The sequence below is a fragment of the Diabrotica undecimpunctata genome, chromosome 6, assembly GCF_040954645.1.
Source record: "Diabrotica undecimpunctata isolate CICGRU chromosome 6, icDiaUnde3, whole genome shotgun sequence".
Taxonomy (NCBI): Eukaryota; Metazoa; Arthropoda; class Insecta; order Coleoptera; family Chrysomelidae; genus Diabrotica; species Diabrotica undecimpunctata.
The window spans coordinates 134,931,659-134,949,207 of NC_092808.1; the positions used below are offsets into that span (position 1 = coordinate 134,931,659).

At 33.3% G+C, this 17,549-nt stretch overlaps 3 protein-coding genes across 4 annotated transcripts in view; all 3 read left to right on the plus strand.

The window, feature by feature from the left end:
* Positions 1 to 5,575: 5,575 nt before the first annotated feature.
* On the plus strand, positions 5,576 to 10,185 carry LOC140443937 (uncharacterized). 2 transcript variants are annotated; one of them, XM_072535458.1, is made up of 3 exons: positions 5,576 to 5,870; positions 5,938 to 6,063; positions 9,070 to 10,185. In XM_072535458.1, exons 1-3 carry the CDS (start codon positions 5,759 to 5,761, stop codon positions 9,921 to 9,923), a joined length of 1,092 nt encoding a protein of 363 aa, XP_072391559.1. In that variant the 5' UTR covers positions 5,576 to 5,758; the 3' UTR covers positions 9,924 to 10,185. The 2 variants fall into 2 exon arrangements, with proteins under 2 accessions (XP_072391559.1, XP_072391558.1); XM_072535457.1 differs by having other exon boundaries at positions 5,578 to 5,879.
* Positions 10,186 to 13,369: 3,184 nt separating this feature from the next.
* LOC140444626 (uncharacterized) lies at positions 13,370 to 14,341 on the plus strand. The gene has a single exon (XM_072536389.1). The coding sequence runs from the start codon at positions 13,370 to 13,372 to the stop codon at positions 14,339 to 14,341; it is 972 nt and encodes a 323-aa protein (XP_072392490.1).
* A 2,288-nt stretch (positions 14,342 to 16,629) lies between these two features.
* Positions 16,630 to 17,549, plus strand: part of Gale (UDP-galactose 4'-epimerase) — a 45,919-nt gene continuing 44,999 nt past the window's right edge. The window contains exon 1 of the mRNA XM_072535460.1: positions 16,630 to 17,357. Coding sequence (XP_072391561.1) covers positions 17,335 to 17,357 — 23 coding nt within the window. The 5' untranslated portion in view covers positions 16,630 to 17,334. The remainder of the gene's footprint in view (positions 17,358 to 17,549) is intronic.

The window sequence follows — 17,549 nt, forward strand, 5'->3', positions numbered from 1 at the left end:
TTCTTATTCTATTTTGTAATAAATACATACTAAATATTTAAGTTATACGCAGCAACAAAAAAGTGTTTGACAACAGTAAAAGATTATTAATACTTTGAGCAGGTTCACATGACAAATGCGTAATCATAATCACTCTGGCTTTACAACCCTACGTGGGTCCTAGCCTCCCCAAGAATTTCTCTCCAGTCGTCCCTAACCATCGCCTTTCTCCGCCAGTCACGTATTCCCATATTTCTTATGTCTTCATCGATGTTATCAAGGAACCTTGTTCTAGGTCTTCCTCTTCTCTGATCAATGGGTCTATCAAGGAGCGTTTTTCTAGCTGGGTCATTTTGTTCCATCCGCATTACATGTCCTATCCACCTCAGACGTCCTATCTTAATATTTTTTACGATATCAGGTATATTCTATAATGTTCGAAGTTGTATAGTCTTTTCCACACTCCATTGTCATTCACTGCTCCATAAATTCGTCTTAGTACTTTTCTTTCGAAACATCCTTACATGTTTTCATTATTTTTTGTTCAAGTCCAGGTCTCTGAACCATATGTTAGGACTGGGCGTATTATTGTTTTGTCGAGTTTTTTTTCTGTATTTCTCGATATAATTGTGGATTTAAGGAGGAGATTGAGCCTAAAGTAGCATCTGTTGGCAGTGCAAATTCTGCGGTAGTATTATTTTCAGTGTTAAGGAGCGGTCCCAGGTATACAAATTCATTCGCTGCTTCGATGACGTCATTTTCTATAACAAGTGGTCGTAGTATTTTTATATACTTCGTTTTGTTGGTGTTTATTATTAAACCCATTTTTGTAGCTAATTCCTTTAATGCTACATACGCCTCTCTTTTTTCGTGTGTGTGTGTATATATATATATTATATATATATATATATATATATATATATATATATATATATATATATATATACAGGATCCAACTTGTAAATACAGTACATTTTGGAGACGGCTATCGCCGTATTCCCATTCTCCTCCGCCAATCCTCCCGGTCCAAGGCATGCTCCTCCTCCAATCCTCTCTATTACATCACCGTCGAGGTCTACCTTTTTCTTCTTCCAAAGGGCTTTCATCTGTGAAGTTTTTGGGGCCAACGTTCGTCAGGCATTCTCAATAGGTGTCCGAACCATTTTAAACCTCTTCTTTCTATTCTGTCAATGACCGTTTCTGTAGCATCCATGTTATTTCTTATATATTCGTTGGTCTTCCTTTCCAGCCTTGATGTTCTAGCACTTCTTCTCAAATAATCCATTTCAACTGCCAACAATCTTCTCTTCAAGTCTGCATTAATTGTCCATACTTCAGAGCCATAACAGAGAACTGATTCAACCATGGTTTGCCCTATTCTTTTTTTTGTCCCTTTTGGAAATGTTGCGATCCCACCATAAGGAGTTCAGACAACCTACAATTTTAGTCCCTGATAAATTCGGTGTTTAATTTCGGTTTCTCCCAAGCCGTTCTTATCAATGAGTACACCTAAAGATTTAAATTGTTCCACTTGTTTGATTTCCACGTCCTCGTCTATCAACACTTCAAACCTTGCATCTGCATTGGTAACTAAATATTCTGTTTTCTTCATGCTGACTTGTAACCCCCATTTTACATATTCTTTGTATAGACGCTTTATCATAAATTCTAGATCATAAAAATCTTGAGTTAGGACGACTTGGTCATCCGCAAAGTTCAGGGAGAACAGTATACTATTAATACATATACAGAGCTGCCTCAATATATAAATTAAACAGTAAGGTTGACATACTACATCCTTGTCTTAGTCCTTTAGTTACTTTTATTGGCTCTGATAGTCTATTTCCGATTTTTAGGTAAGTAGTATTATCCCTGTGTACTTCTGTGATTATTCCTAAAAGGTATGGACTAATCTCGAGTTTTTATATAGCTTGCCACAATTTAAGTCTTGGAACTGTATCATACGCCTTTTCTAGGTCGATAAAGGCTAGATGTACTTCGGTACCAACCGCTATTCTTTTTTCTATTAATTGTTGGGCCATAAACAAGTTATCAGAGCAAGACCAGGCGTAAATCCACTTTGCTCTTCCCTAATTAGATGCCCTACATCATCTTGTATTTTTCCTTTTATTATCTTCCGTTCTCCCAACAATATTAATATCATCAGCGTAGGCCAGAATTTGCTCTGCTTTATTATATATTGAACCAGTGGTTGTGATTTGTGTTAAAAGGTTCAGACAGTTCCCCCTGAATTCGTACTCTACATTCAACTGTTTCAAGAGTTAGTTTTGTTAAATTTACCAACTGATTTGGTATTTATATTTATAGCTCTTTCATTGCCTTGAACATTTCTCTTCTATTCACAGAATCGTAGGCGGCTTTGTAATCTATAAATATGTGTTGAGTATGTTGAGATTCCAATCATTGGAGAGGGATTTCTGTGTCCATATTTCTTTTATAAGCTACTGTAATGCTATTATGGTACCATGGTCACCTTCTTTATATAGTTCAGCTGGGAGATTATCTATTCCGGATGATTTGTTTCTGGCTAGTTTTTTAACTGCATCTTTAACTTCAAGAATCGTTGGTGGATCCTCTTCCCTCTCGTCTGTTCCCCTTACATCATCTTTTTCGTCTTCCAGATTTGCTTCTTCCTCTATATTAAGTGCCTGGTTAAAGTATTTCACCCATCTATTCAATACACCTTTCCTTGTTAATAGGTCGCCATTATCACTTCTGCATTGTCTTGTGGTTGCCTTAAATTCTTTTCTGTTGATGTTAACTTTCTTATAGCATGCTTTGAATTCTTTCTCTCTTGTTCTTGTTGTAACCATTATCGCTGCTACTGATGTTGTGTAGGCTATGCTTTTCTATCGTGGGCATGAAAACTCGCTCTCGTCCTATTCTTGCATTCATATCACCTAATAAAATCTTAATGTCATTTCTGGGATATCTCCTGTAGGCTTGCTCTAGGTCTTCGAAGAACTATTCTTTTATTTCCTCTAGTTTGTCATCAGCTGGGGCATGTGTATTGATCAAACTGTAATTAAAGAATTTTCCTTTTAAGCGCAAATAGCACATTCTTTGACTGTAGGCTTTAAAGTCAATAATAAGTCCTTTTGTTCTTCGGTTTACAATAAATCCCACCCCATCTATGTGTTGGTTTTCATTGCAGCTGTGATGTATGAAATGGGTTCTCTTGTCAAGAGTGCCAGTTCCCGTCCACCGCATTTCTTGTAGTGCTAAAACATCTACTTTGTACGTGGTCACTATGGCTACTAAGGATGTGAGTGCTCCAGTTCGGTAAGGGTTCGGGTATTCCATGTTCCTAATCTTAATTCCATTTTTCGTTTGCAGAGTCGTCGTCGTGAATTCCGTCCAGCTAATAGTTCCTGAGGTTCCGTAACATATGTTTTTTACAGGAAGAGGTTGTCAACCTCTAGCCCAACCCCCAACCTGGAGGGCCAGAGACTCTTTTGTTAGGGTCGCCATACCTTAGTCTGTCTTGGTTCGCGGTTGGTATTTTTATTTCCCAACTACCCACCGGTCCTATGACCTTTTAGGGCGTTCCCCTATCCACCACCTGGGGACGCGTCCGATGGGAGACAGACAACTCCCCACGGAGACAAGTACTTAATGCATGCTAAATTTTTGTGTAGTGTTTACACGGTGCGTGCTTGTCAGACGTTGAATGTGCGTTTACGCGACCGCCCTGGTTCAGTTTGAGTTCTATATTTGTCGAAGACGAAAGTGTAGAAACAGTTTTAACAGTGATTTTATACCGACAGCAGAGAAGACGGAGATATTGGGTACACCCAGTTTTTTCGTGCAGGTTGACTGAAAGCCAGTATATTATTTTTTGTATCTTAAGCTGAGGCAATACGGTCCCAATTTTTTTAACTTCTTCAGATTGTCCAGGTATTTGATGTTTTACTGGCTGGTCATGACACTACCTGGAGTAAATTATGCGAACGACATTGCCGTCGGGGATTCCGCGTTATCCCGACGGCAAGCTGTGTTAGTAGCGTGCAGTTCACGCGTTGCACATACTGCGCATCAAGTTATACGCAGCACTAATAACGACGCGGATAACGGAAAATATTCTTAAATTATAATAGAAATATTTCACTATTAATATAAAAAGAAATATGTTTAATGATTGATCGCGTTGAGATCACTTTGTCAGCGCTACCAACACAACTGGTTGCGCTAGCAACGCTTGACGTCGGTCGGGATAACGCGGACTCACCGATTTCGTATATTCGTATAGTTCGTATAATTTATTCCATGGTAGTCCCATTGATTGTCCGAGTGGGCCGATGCTAACGCGAATACATTAGCGCTCGTATTTGCTATAAGCAAGTTCGGAAAAGTGACACCTAGTGTCATAGGTCAACGAAATTTTTAGCGCTTTTAATATATTATAATCTGGCAAAAATATTAAATAAAACTACTAAATCGATTGTATAATTTTAACTTCGCTCGAAAAGATATGCACAAAGGCACCTAGAAATCCCCAGATGGACTTACAGTAAATATGATAGATCATTATAGACTCGAGACACCAATCGAATATAATAAACGTCCGCACCAGAAGAGAATCAAATGCGGATTCTGATCACTACTGGGTCGAAAGTAGGGTAAGGACCAGAATTTGAAAGTTTAAAAAAGGAAATAGGTTCTAAACATGAACGATACAATGTAGAAGGACTCAAAAATATAAACAAAAATAGAAAATATAAACATCAAACTAGAAAACAGACTAAAACATAAATAAAAAGTGCAGAAACATCATGAAAGAAGCAGCTGAAAAATTACTATGCATGAAAAGTAAACAAAGAAGAACAAGATTGATTGACTGTTTTGAAGAAGAATACCTATCAGATTATAACAGAAAGAAAATCAGAGCATACTTGTTTATGCAACAGGGGCACAGAACCCGACAAGCAGAGAAGGAATATAAATAACTACGCAATAAAGAAAAGAAAATCCACCGCAGAAAGAGGAGAGAAAATATGAACAAAGAATTAAGAGAACAGCCGTTTCGACTTTGTTTTAACACGACCAGGTAAGAAAACCAAGGCACAGTATATTGCTAATCAAGGCCAGGCTTGTATTCACATAAAATTTGACATTAGAATAAAACAATTAACAATTATTTAAATGCTGATAAGTTGTCATAACATTAAGAACATTAAATTATACTGCACTTTGTATTGTTATTTCTTGTATCATTTTTATAAATTAAGATTTTATTCTTTTAATTTTTTTAACCACTGGCATTTTACTCCATTCCATTACACTTTTAACGTAACGGAAAATAAAAATATAACCTCCACATAATAAGAAAACCCAAATAGTATACGAAAAATATATGCATATTATCGTATAGAGGTTTTTTTTGTTATTTTAGGATTATGTTAATTTTCCATTACTTCCAGGTGAGTACAGTCCTAACAGGTAATTTTACGTGCCCTTTGAATTTACCGTCATATATAATATAGTTACGCACCCTGGCACTAGGCGATGCGCCAATCGTTGTTTTACTCTTTAACAACAGTAACAACACAGACCACGTGTTTAACACGAGACGTCGACGTGACGACTGACGAGACTGGCCACATAGATAAGAGCCATGGTAGATAAGAGCATGATAAGAGGGTTAGGGACTGGCACTGCTAGGAGGTGAGAGTGTGTTGGGCTGCTGTGGTTTCAATGAATTTTTAAGTTTGTGCACATATTTGCGATATTGTTTTGGATAATTCCTATTTTATTAGCTATGACAGAAAAAGTTAAAATTAAGGACGAGTTTGTTCTAATTGACTCATATATAAAAAGTCAGCCATCCACATCCCTTGACTATCTGGGATACTTCAGGAATGAACCAGAAGGTAATTCAGGTAAGACAAGTAATAGAATAGTAGTCAATAATGTGGTGTCATTCCTATTTTTTATTAGTTATGGTTGTAAAAGCTGAAATTAAGGAAGAATTTGTTGAAGGTGCCCCAATATATATAAAAAGTGAGTTATCTACATCTCTCGATCTGGAAGACTTGAAGAATGAACCAGATGATTATAACTCAGGTGAGATAAATAATAAAGAATGTAAGGTGAACTTTTTATTCTATGTGATTTTAAATACATTCAATAGATTTCATCTAAGCCTGATTTTTTCTGTATTGTTTCTATTTATTCTATATATTGCTATACATGTCACTACAGTTTTATTGTACATGCTAGGTCATTTCTGTTGATGGTATTTATTTAATACACGGGATAAACCCATTAACAGTTTAAATTACAATATACAATATCACAGTTAGAGTTCAAATCTTGAAGTTACTGATAATATAAAATGAATATCAAAAATGAGATTAAAAATCTTACATGCTAGAAAAAAACAAACAAAATATAACAAGAACAAAATTCAACAATAACAATATACAAATCACAAAGCAAGAGATCTTTTTAACTGAGTTAAAATTATATGTTATATGTAACATATCAAAAACGAGAACATCTATCCAATGGGTTGAATACCATCATAGCTTGTTCTGTGGAAAGGAATATTGAAAATGTTGTGATAAAGTAGAGATTGATGGGAAACACTAAAGTTAATCTGGCTTAACAAGTTTGGACAATCAATAAATCTATGTATGATCTTAGATATAAATATAGCTGCTGATATATCACAAAGGTTCTTAAGTGAGGTTAAAGATAATAACACATAATTGTTGTTAAGGTTAATTTGCTCAGCTCAGGCATATTTTGACAGATTCATAGCTGGAAACCTACAACACAAAAGTTCCTAGTCCTATTAACAGCTTAAATAAACTTTTATTACAGCCTTACAGCCTTTTTTCATTGAAAAAAGAAGAATTATTATAGATAGTGGAAGTGTATACTAAACCCATAGAATTTTGGGTAGTATATATTTAAAAAATATTTTTCAGTTATAATTTAACATAACTATTTATTATATGGCGCAAATAAATAAATATTGATTTTGGTAATTCGTAAAGTTCAATTTTATTTACTATTTAGTTTGTTTACTATTAATAGTGGCTATGAGTATGTGTGCTCATATAATAATATTTGTATAATAATTTCCAGCCACTTCTAGTCTGTCAAATCGTAACTAACTTGGCAAAAAAATAATTACTAAATTCACTAGACAGTTCAGACTGGTGAACCGACTATAGAGAGGGGAATAATCATGATTTTCAAAAGTGGTGTGGACTTAGTAATTACAATATCTCAAAAAAATGCTGGACTCTTTCTATGGTATCAATATTGTTCTGAAAATAGGATGACCAAAATAGTATTCCAAAATAGTTCTATCTAAGCAAAAATGCACTAATATTGTTGAATCAATGGAGAAATGCCTGCAATTCCTAGTAACGAAACCAGGAAGTTTAGATGCCTTTATTGAAATAGTGTATGTGGTCATAGAAAGTAAGCTTCTTATAACACCCAAAATATACTATATAATCAAAATAACACCCAAATCCCGAATAGAAGAAACATAATTCAGTGGCTGATTATTAATAGTATAGCTTGTTTCAATTCTATTGACTTTATAAGAAAAACATTTAAGTGGAGTTTGCTCTAATTGCACCAATTTTGTAGCAGGTCTAAGTCATCTTGCAAAAAGGCTTGATCTTTTAGGCTATCTATAAATTTATAAAATTTCAAGTCATCTGCGAACATTAGACATTGGCTATGTAGAAAACAGGAAGAGATGTACTATTTCAGTTTTCCATGTATTTACGTAAGGCTATATAGGCTCGCAGTACTGGCATATGACTTTCAATTAAAGCTCTTCAATGATCACCTTTTTTAAATTTAAAACCCAAATCTTTTAATATTTTACTGAAGGATGTTTTACTTTTAGAAACAATTACATGTTTCTCTAAAAAGTTATTTATTTTAATATATATTACTGTAACATGTTAAGTCATACTCGTAATTCTTAACAGAAAGTTGGTTTACATACAATCCTGGTACATATTATATATTGTATTTCGAATTGCCAATTTATTGCCCTTGGGTAAATCGGTAGTTTTCTCCTTTTTCTGGAGAAGATAAAACAGGATTTTTTTCTTTTTTTTGTATATTGTAGTATACTGTTTTTCTCGCCAATTTAAGTGCAGCTGCTATCCTCTAAAACAAAATTAAAATATCAATATTTTTAATTGAAATTGAAAAAAACCAAGAATAAAAAGTTTCAAATTATAAATTTTGTTATGTAATAAAGTTGTTAAATAAATAATAATAATATATGCTTCTCATTATTGAAGTCATTTCTTTCACTTTTAAAATAAAATACACTAAACATAAAATTTCAAATATACAATTAGTGTGAAAAACAACTAACTGTTTGTGTAATATCAAAACTTGTAAATTCAATATTGTTCTGAAGCTATTTTCTTGTGGCATTTTAAAGTAATTACTATTTAAATGGGAATAAGCCACAATTAAAGGTTAAATTACGTTTATTGACGTTTAAATTTCCACTTCGGAAACCGTTCTCAAAATACAAACAGTAAATTGTTAATTTAATAGTCAATTAACTAATGTTTGTATTTTGAGAACGATTTCCGAAGTGGAAATTGTAATAATCAATAAACGTAATTTAACCTTTAATTGTGGCTTATTCCCATTTAAATAGTAATTATTGTAAATTCAAAAACAGGACAAAACTGACAGCCACAAGTAAACAAACCAGAAACGTCACAAATTGTACTTAAAATCTGATAATGTCCCCAAGCGTCTTTTTTGTACCTATCTTTTTTCTATGTACTGAGTCTAGAGCGATAATAAAAATAACATGTGTCTTTACTTAATAAAAACAGGCTTTTGATAAAAATTATGTGTTTTACCTCGACAGCTATTAATGACACACGAGTAAAGACGTAAAGAACCATGGACTCAACTGTATATTTTATTACAGTTTAGTTAAATCATTTTATACTATTATACCATCATTAATTTCATTTCATTTGATATTGTTGTTATTGTCATTCATTTCGTTTCATTGCTTAATGTCAATTTTCCCTTAAAAAATATATATTCTAGTTTTTTTTTTAGGCATTATTAAAGATGAGAGCATATCGGAAACTATGAAAACTATACCTGTACATTCGTCAATTTTAGAACAACTTATGAGCCCAGTTGTTAAAGAGAAAATATTAAGATGTGAAATTTGTTTTAAGCAACTTGCCAATAGGAGTTTATTAAATGTACATATGAGGATTCACACTGGAGAAAAGCCTTACAAGTGCGAAACTTGTTTTACCAAGTTTACTAGACCATCTCATTTGAAACGACATATGAAATTGCACACTGGAGAAAGGCCTTACAAGTGCGAAATTTGTTTTAAGCAGTTTATTACAGCAGGTAACTTGAAAAGTCATTTGAGATTTCACAGTGACGAAAAACCTTGCAAGTGTGAAATTTGTTTTAAACAGTTCACACAAAGATGTGATTTGAAATGTCATATCAGATCGCACACTGGGGAAAAACCTTACAAGTGCGAATTTTGTTTGAAGCAGTTTCGTGATTCGAGAAATTTAATTAGGCATTCGAGATTGCACACTGGAGAAAAACCTTACAAGTGCGAAATTTGTTGTAAAGAGTTCGCACAAGCAAATCAGTTGAGGCGTCACATGAGATCGCACACTGGGGAAAGACCTTACAAGTGCGAACTTTGTTTTAAGCAGTTTAGTACAGGAAGTAACTTAACAAATCATTCGAGAATACACACTGGCGAAAAACCTTACAAGTGTGAAATTTGTTTTAAGCAGTTTTCTCAGATAAGTCATTTGAAGAGTCATAGGAGAGTGCACACTGGAGAAAGGCCTTACAAGTGCGAAATTTGTTTTAAACAGTTTATTACAACAGGCAACTTGACAAATCATTTGAGAGTACACAATGGCAAATAACCTATAAGTGTGAATTTTGTTTTTAAGGTATACTCTCACACAGTTAATCTAAACCACATTTGAGATCGCATACTGAAGAAAATCTTAAAAGGTGAACAATGTGAACTCTTGGTCAAGCAAATCACTTTCTGAATAAGCACCTGAGGTCGATTTTTTTTCTAAAGATTTAAATTTGTTCTTGAAGAAAGAATATGAAAGATGAATAAACGCTGCTAAAAAAAGTTAAAACTTTTGTATTAGAAAAACAATAAATTTGTTTAAATAATAAATGTATTTATTTTCTCAAAACTTACATACCTAAACCAGTAAATTATTTTTGTTGATCTATTGAAATGTGTCATAATAATAGTAATGCAATTTTTAGGGATAACTGATAATAGTACGTCATCCCGAATAAAGTATATCCCAATACTGCTCAATTTATTGAAGCGATACTCACCGCTAGATATTTTAAGGCAGATGAGTCGGGATTATTTTTATTTCGACGAAAGCATTATCTAACATAACTTATAACCTAAGAGAAGAAATGATCACTGCAAGTAAGGCTTCCAAAGATGGACTCACAATAATTCTGTTTTGCACCTACTATAAAAATAAAAAACACAGAAAAGCCACCAGTAATCAAAAAAGAAAATCTGTTCTCCAAGTACAAAAACTAATTCCTAAATTATTTAAACTAACCTTATTCTATTTTTTGTTATTAGACTTTTTTATTTTGGATAATTATATTAATGCAAATAATTCAAATTATTAAATTATAATACTGATCAATTATATAGTATACCTACTATTAAATAATAATTCATCTTCTTCTTCTTAGAGTGCCATATCCCTACGGAACGTCGGCGACTACTATGCTTATAATATTGTTATACTGATCTCGGTCTTGCGCTACGTGTAGCAATTGGTCCACTGCCAATTCCTCAACCAAGAGAGTTTCTTCCGTCCTATCCATTTCTTTCCTTTGATTTTACCGCTGAGAATTAGCCGAAGGAACTCATATCTTGGTCCTCTGATTATATGTCCAAGATATTCTAGTTTACGCCTCTTAATAATATTTAATAGAATTCGTTGATGTACCATTCTTCGAAGAACTTCTTCGTTTCTGGTTCTGCTAGTTCATGGAATTTTTAGTATCCTTCGATACAACCGCATCTCAAACGCCTTGATTTTATTCATGATATCGGCGTTTAAAGTCCAAGTTTCACATCCATACAAAAGTACAGACCACACGTAACATCTTGTAAACTTTTCACGGATTTCCAAATTTAATGAGTTAATTGGATAATAGAGGCTTGAATTTTTGAAATGAGTTTCTTGCCTGTTCAATTCTACATCGAATTTCGAAGGATGGATCCAGATTTTGGGTAATCCAACATCCAAGGTATTTGAATCTCTGAACTCTCTGCAGCGGTTGTTGGTTTAATATCAGTTGGGTTGCGCCGATATCCACTTTACTGGTCACCATGTATTCAGTTTTATCGATATTTATCGACAGTCCCCAATTTGTGCATTCCATGTCAACTCTATTAATTAGCTCCTGCAGATCGTCGATGTTTTCAGCTAGAATCACAGTATCGTCGGCGTACCGTATATTGTTAATTATTTCTCCTCCTATGATAATTCCTTTTTGATCTTTTAAAGCTTCCCCAAATAGATTCTCAGATAAATAATTCATCTTGTGAAGATGAATTCAGTGAATCCAATAATAGTGTAGGTAGATCTGTCAGATGAAGATACAGGTATGTTTATAATAAAGTACAGATATGATTCCAATACGAGATTTAAGAAATGAATTCAAAATTATATCAACTTCATTTATATACATGTTTTGAAATGTTTATTTTAATGTCAACCTTTCAGAATATTATCAACAGAATTATTTTACAGCATTCGATTTTCTTGTAAAATTGCCTTATTTGCTTTTTTTTAGATATTGAAGAATAAAATGACAATTCTGAATTGGTTGAAGCCTTACATGGAAATGCAGATAGGAATGAAAATATACAGGAGGGGCCAAATTTAAGTGAGGATTCGTGGAAAGACGATCCTATTGTAATGCAAAATTTTAATTTTACCTAATCTTCTGGGTTATTAGTAGATGTTCCAGGGACTGGTCTTCCATATGATTTTTTTTGACTTCTTGTAGAAGATATGTTTTTGTTGAGATGATAGTGCAGGAAACAAATGTTTATGCCGAATCGTTATTTTTATCCGGTGTTGCAGAACATTCACGTATAAATCAATGCAACCCTGTGTCTGTCAACGAACTTAAAACATTTTTTGGACTTACATTACATATGGGAACATGGAAAACCAATAGACTACTGGAATACCGATCCTCTTTCTCAATTAAAATGTTTCCATAATAATATGAGCCGAGATCGTTACTTGCTTATTTTGAGATGTCTACATTTTGCCAGAAATCCAGAAGGGGGTATAATAGAAGATAAACTCTATAAAATTAAACCACTTTTAAATTACTTTAATAATATAATGGCTGAAGTATATCAACTAGGAAATAACCTATCCCTTGATTAAAGTATGGTATTATGGCGTGGTAGATTATCTTTTCGAATATATATGAAAAGCAATTAAATTGTTTGTGTTGGCAGAACCCAACGGCGTAGCGCTTTGTATGAATTATATACAAGACGTTATGACTCTGCACGTGGAAAAGGCCACTCTGAAAAAGTAGTCTTAGAACTAATGCGAGATACACCTAACATTGGGCATTCTCTTTTTATAGATATTTTTTATGGAAGTGTTGATTTAGCAAAAACGCTTTTACAAAACAATACCTTCTGCATAATCTGCATAGGAACTTTAATTTCCAAGAGAAAAGGTAACCCTAAAAAAGTTTTAGAAGCTAAACTAACACAAGGACAGACAGTAGAGCAATAAAAAAGATGATATTTTAGTAGGAAAGTGGAGAGAAAAAGAGAAGTTATGTAGAGGAAAGGCACCGAATTCGAGACAGGCGCCTAATTTGAGACACCGTCGTATATTTGTGTACGATAGGGTGACATCTAGTGAAAATATTGAAAACTGATCATTCTGTGCAGTAGTGGTAGATCTGCTGTTAGTTGACGCTTAGAAGTGACCTTTGTTGTTTTGTCGACGTTAATTTGATTTACACATTACACAATTTTTTTTCGGAATTTATAAAAACTTACAATACATCAAGGTAAGATGATAACATTTACTCAAATTATTTTTTTTTGTTAGTTTAATATTCGTTAATACATTTTATGCAAATTAAACGGTAATTGTGTGGCACACATAACCAACAAAAATGCGTTTTATTTTTAACGGAACAATCCTAATTTGAGATACCTGTAAAATTTTTATTTTTATGTGTTTTTTGTTTGTAGATGTCGCCAAAAAATAAAAAATGGAACGCAAATGATATGATACGGGCTGTAAATACAGTAAGAAATAGAGAGATGGGCTATTTGAAAGCCTCAAAAGTTTTTGGGGTACCAAACGGTACCTTAGAACGATATGTAAAATCAGACAAGACTCCAGAAGAACTCGTCGGGATATCAATTGGCCGTCGACCTATTCTTCCTTTGGAATTAGAAAATGAGTTGGTTGAGTATGCCCTAACTATGGAGCAACGTTATTTCGGGCTAAGAGCGCGTGATATAAATCGACTGGGATTTCAACTTGCAATACGAAACTCAATACCACATCCATTTAGAGGAGTCAAAAAATCAGCCGGAAAGAAATGGTTGAGGCTCTTTCTGAAAATGCATCCTACGCTTTCAATGCGTACTCCTCAGGGAATGTCATGTGCTCGAGTAAAATCTTTTACTCCTGAAAATGTATCCAAGTTCTTTGACCTGTATGAACCAGAATATCTTAAGCTTACTAACCCTGCACAACGTATATTCAGTGTAGACGAAACGGGCCTTACAATTGTTCAACATAAACATAGCAAAGTAATTTCCATGAAAGGGAAGAAGCAGGTTTCGTCCCTTACTTCAGCAGAAAGGGGCAAGCTGATTACTGCTATTACATGTATGAATGCTGCAGGAGTTTTCGTACCACCATTATTAATCTTCCCTAGAAAAAATATGAAAACAGAGTTGATGCTAGGAGCTCCCACGGGAGCAGTCGCAGAATGCCATGTGTCAGGTTGGGTACAGGCTGATATTTTCACTAGATGGCTTCAACACTTCATAAAATTCACTAAACCTTCAGCTGCAGACCCTGTTCTTCTCGTCCTTGATGGTCACTATGCTCATACGAGAAACGTTGCTCTAATAGATTTGGCCAAACAAAATCATGTGACGATTATTTGCCTCCCACCACATTCTACACATAAAATGCAACCGTTGGATGTTGCTTTCATGGCACCGCTGAAAACTTACTACGCACAAGAAATAGAAAACTGGCTTAGAGAAAACAGTTAAGTGTTGTGTCGTCTTATGCCGTTGCCAGTATTTTTTGTAGAGCGTATAACAAAGCTGCGACGATGGAAATATCTTGCAATGGTTTCCGAAAAACTGGACTGGTCCCTATTTGTCGCCATATTTTTTAGGGACTTTGAATTTGGAATTCAAGAGCACTTAGAAACACAAAACGAAAGGGACGAACAAATAATAGAACCAAACCATGAACAACCAAATCATCCAATGCGAGAACATAGAACTCTTAGTCCACCACTACCTCATCAACAACTTGTTTCTCCGAAAGACATCTGTCCAATCCCTACATATAAGAGAGATACCACTAAAAAACCACATGCCAGATCAGGAAAGGCTTCAGTAATTACTCTAACACCCTACAAAGAAGAATTAGAGCAAAGTTTGCAGAAGAAAAAAGCAAAAAAAACTAGTACCTCAGCTAAACTTGGATTGTGCATTTGCTCCAGAAAAAAACATTTCAACAAAAGGTGTTAGATAAAAAAAAACAGCAACGCCCGAAGAAGAAAGAGCAGATGAAGACGTAGGTCAACCTTCTACATCAAAAGGCAAAACATCAAGAAGGAAGCGGAAAGTTTCTTCGAGTTCAAGCTCAGATAGCAGTGAAGACTTTCCATTAGCTGATTCATCGTCCAACGAAAGTGGAGAAGACGACCCGGAATGTTTATTTTGCACCGGCAAATTTTCCGACGATAGATATGGCGAACGATGGGCAAAGTGTTACCAATGTGGCAGGTGGGCACATGAAGACTGTGGAAAAATAAAGTCCAGCACATTTATTTGCCTTTTCTGCGAAGGAAAGGGCTTTTTTGAATAGTATCTCAAATTAAGGTATCTGTCTCAAGTTTAGATACGTGGCTATTCCAAATTAGGGCACCTTTTATTTTTAATGTTAAATGTCGCAAAAAAAATTAAATGTATTGTTTTGCAAAAATATATGTTTTATTCGCTTAATTTTTTTTTGTTGTTTTCTAGAAACATTAAAGTTTTTGAAATAAATGTTTTCAAAACTTTTGAATATTCTGTATTATATTTGTTTTTCAAAAAAAGTGTCTCAAATTTGGTGCCTTTCCCCTACCTACATATCCAAGGAAATTAAAAAATGAACTTATCGAAACTGAAAACAAAAGAAACCAAATAAAAAATAACCCCTAAATATATCCAAATATAATGAATTTATGAGTGTCGTTGATCGCAAAGATAAAATGCTCACTTACTATCCATGTGAGCGAAAGACGCTCAGATGGTATAAAAAAAAAATAGTTATTCACATATTTCAAGTTTTGTTATTAAATTTCTATTATTTTTACAAAAGTTTATATGAATATCGTTTAGAAATTATGATCAGACATCTTTTAAAAAGTTCTGAAATAGTATTGGTTACTCCAGCATACAAACAACACAAAAGCACAACATTTCAAAAATTTTAAATGTTGGTAGTAAAAGTCGGATAAAGAGAAAAAGATGTAAAGTATGTTCAAAGAATAATTTAAGAAAAGACACGATATTTGAGTCACGATATTCTGTCCTGAAAAACCTGGCCTTTGTGTTGGAAATTGTTTTGTAGAGTTTCATAATTCGTAATTATTAATATTATTATTGTAATATGTTTTCTATTAAAATTTCCAGTAAATGTTTCTTTTGACAATAATAACTTTCTACAATTTAAAAATCAAAGACAGACATGTCAGTCTCTTAGCATATGGATGAAAGATTAATGATCTAGTACTGACGACACCCATGAGCGTTACGCGTTAAAAAAGACAAAATTTAGCAAAAACTTTATAAATGTATTCTGCCAACATGAAACCAACATAATCACAGTTATAACGATTTACAAAAAAAAATACTCTCAGCACCTATCAATAGCATTTCGTTAGGCTTTAAACATGCGATGTGTTAATAATAATTCCCCAATTTTAACTGCTGTGGACGAACTAAACGCATGCCCAACATCATCCAAATTATTGCGGTATTTAAGGACGCTCCAATTGACAAATAACATTCGAGTGTTTTTACAAGATCAAAGTGCAATTGTGTTTTCGAAGCAGTTGTTAGATGTTGGAAATGCTAAAGTTGTTTTTGATACCTCGAGCACATTCCTTTCATTACCCAGAGATTTATGTTACTTAATAAACTCGAAATAGGAGCTTATTGAACTTTGGTTCATTATTGGATTTTAAGGCGATACGAAGTTCGGCGATATTAGTGAATAATAGGAAAAGGAAATAAAATGTTCTCAACAATTTATCAAGTTTTATTAAAAAAAGTTATAAAATGTTTTTTTACCTGAATAAGCAAACAGCACATGTCTTATTACAAATAACAAGGCTAAAATTTATATTTTATAAATCACTATCACACAATTTCAAGTTTTTAACAAAATCATTTGAGAATGTATAAATAATGTAAAGTTCTATTCCTTTTCTATCAATTTGTTACAAATAAATCTGACTTCCAAAACCTTAAGTTAACAAGTCATTTAACAATTTGTTCAAGAAAAAAAATGAAATAGTGGAGTAGGTATAGAAATTCATGATGAAGAAAAATGGCTGGAAAAACATTATTACAGAGGCTGTAGATACTGTAGACTGTGTGAAGTTTTATACTGTGTTTTCTGTATTTTTAAAATTGAATAAAATACTTTTATTATTTAATATCTTCCAAAGTATAGATATGAAAATTTAACTTAAAATATTGTACTAATAACTCTTTTTATCACACTTTAACACAATAGTTGAACTGATAATTGTAAAAATCTTATGTTGTATTTACAATAAATTGTTTTAAAACGAGAAGTCTCTAGAATAAAAATTTAAACAGATGATTCAATATTGTTATTAAATGGATGACTTTTAAATTTTGACACCAGCATAGAAGTTTCTCTTCAAAAATCAATATTTGACATATGTTAAAACATTTAGTATTTCTTTCAGATTGTATAAATATATTATTTTATTTTTTTGAAATTAAAAGATAACATGGAAAGTTGCAACTGTAAAAGGTAGAGTACACAACTCATTTAATATAAATAAAAATTTTGAATGACACATAAAACTAAGAAAGTTTCAACACTTGGAAGAGGAAATTACGCAGAATATTTGGTGAAATTATAGATAAATGTCAGAGGAGACCTTGAACTCTACTGCAAAACATCAATAAGGAGCCTTATTAAAAAGAGATGACTACAAAGGAT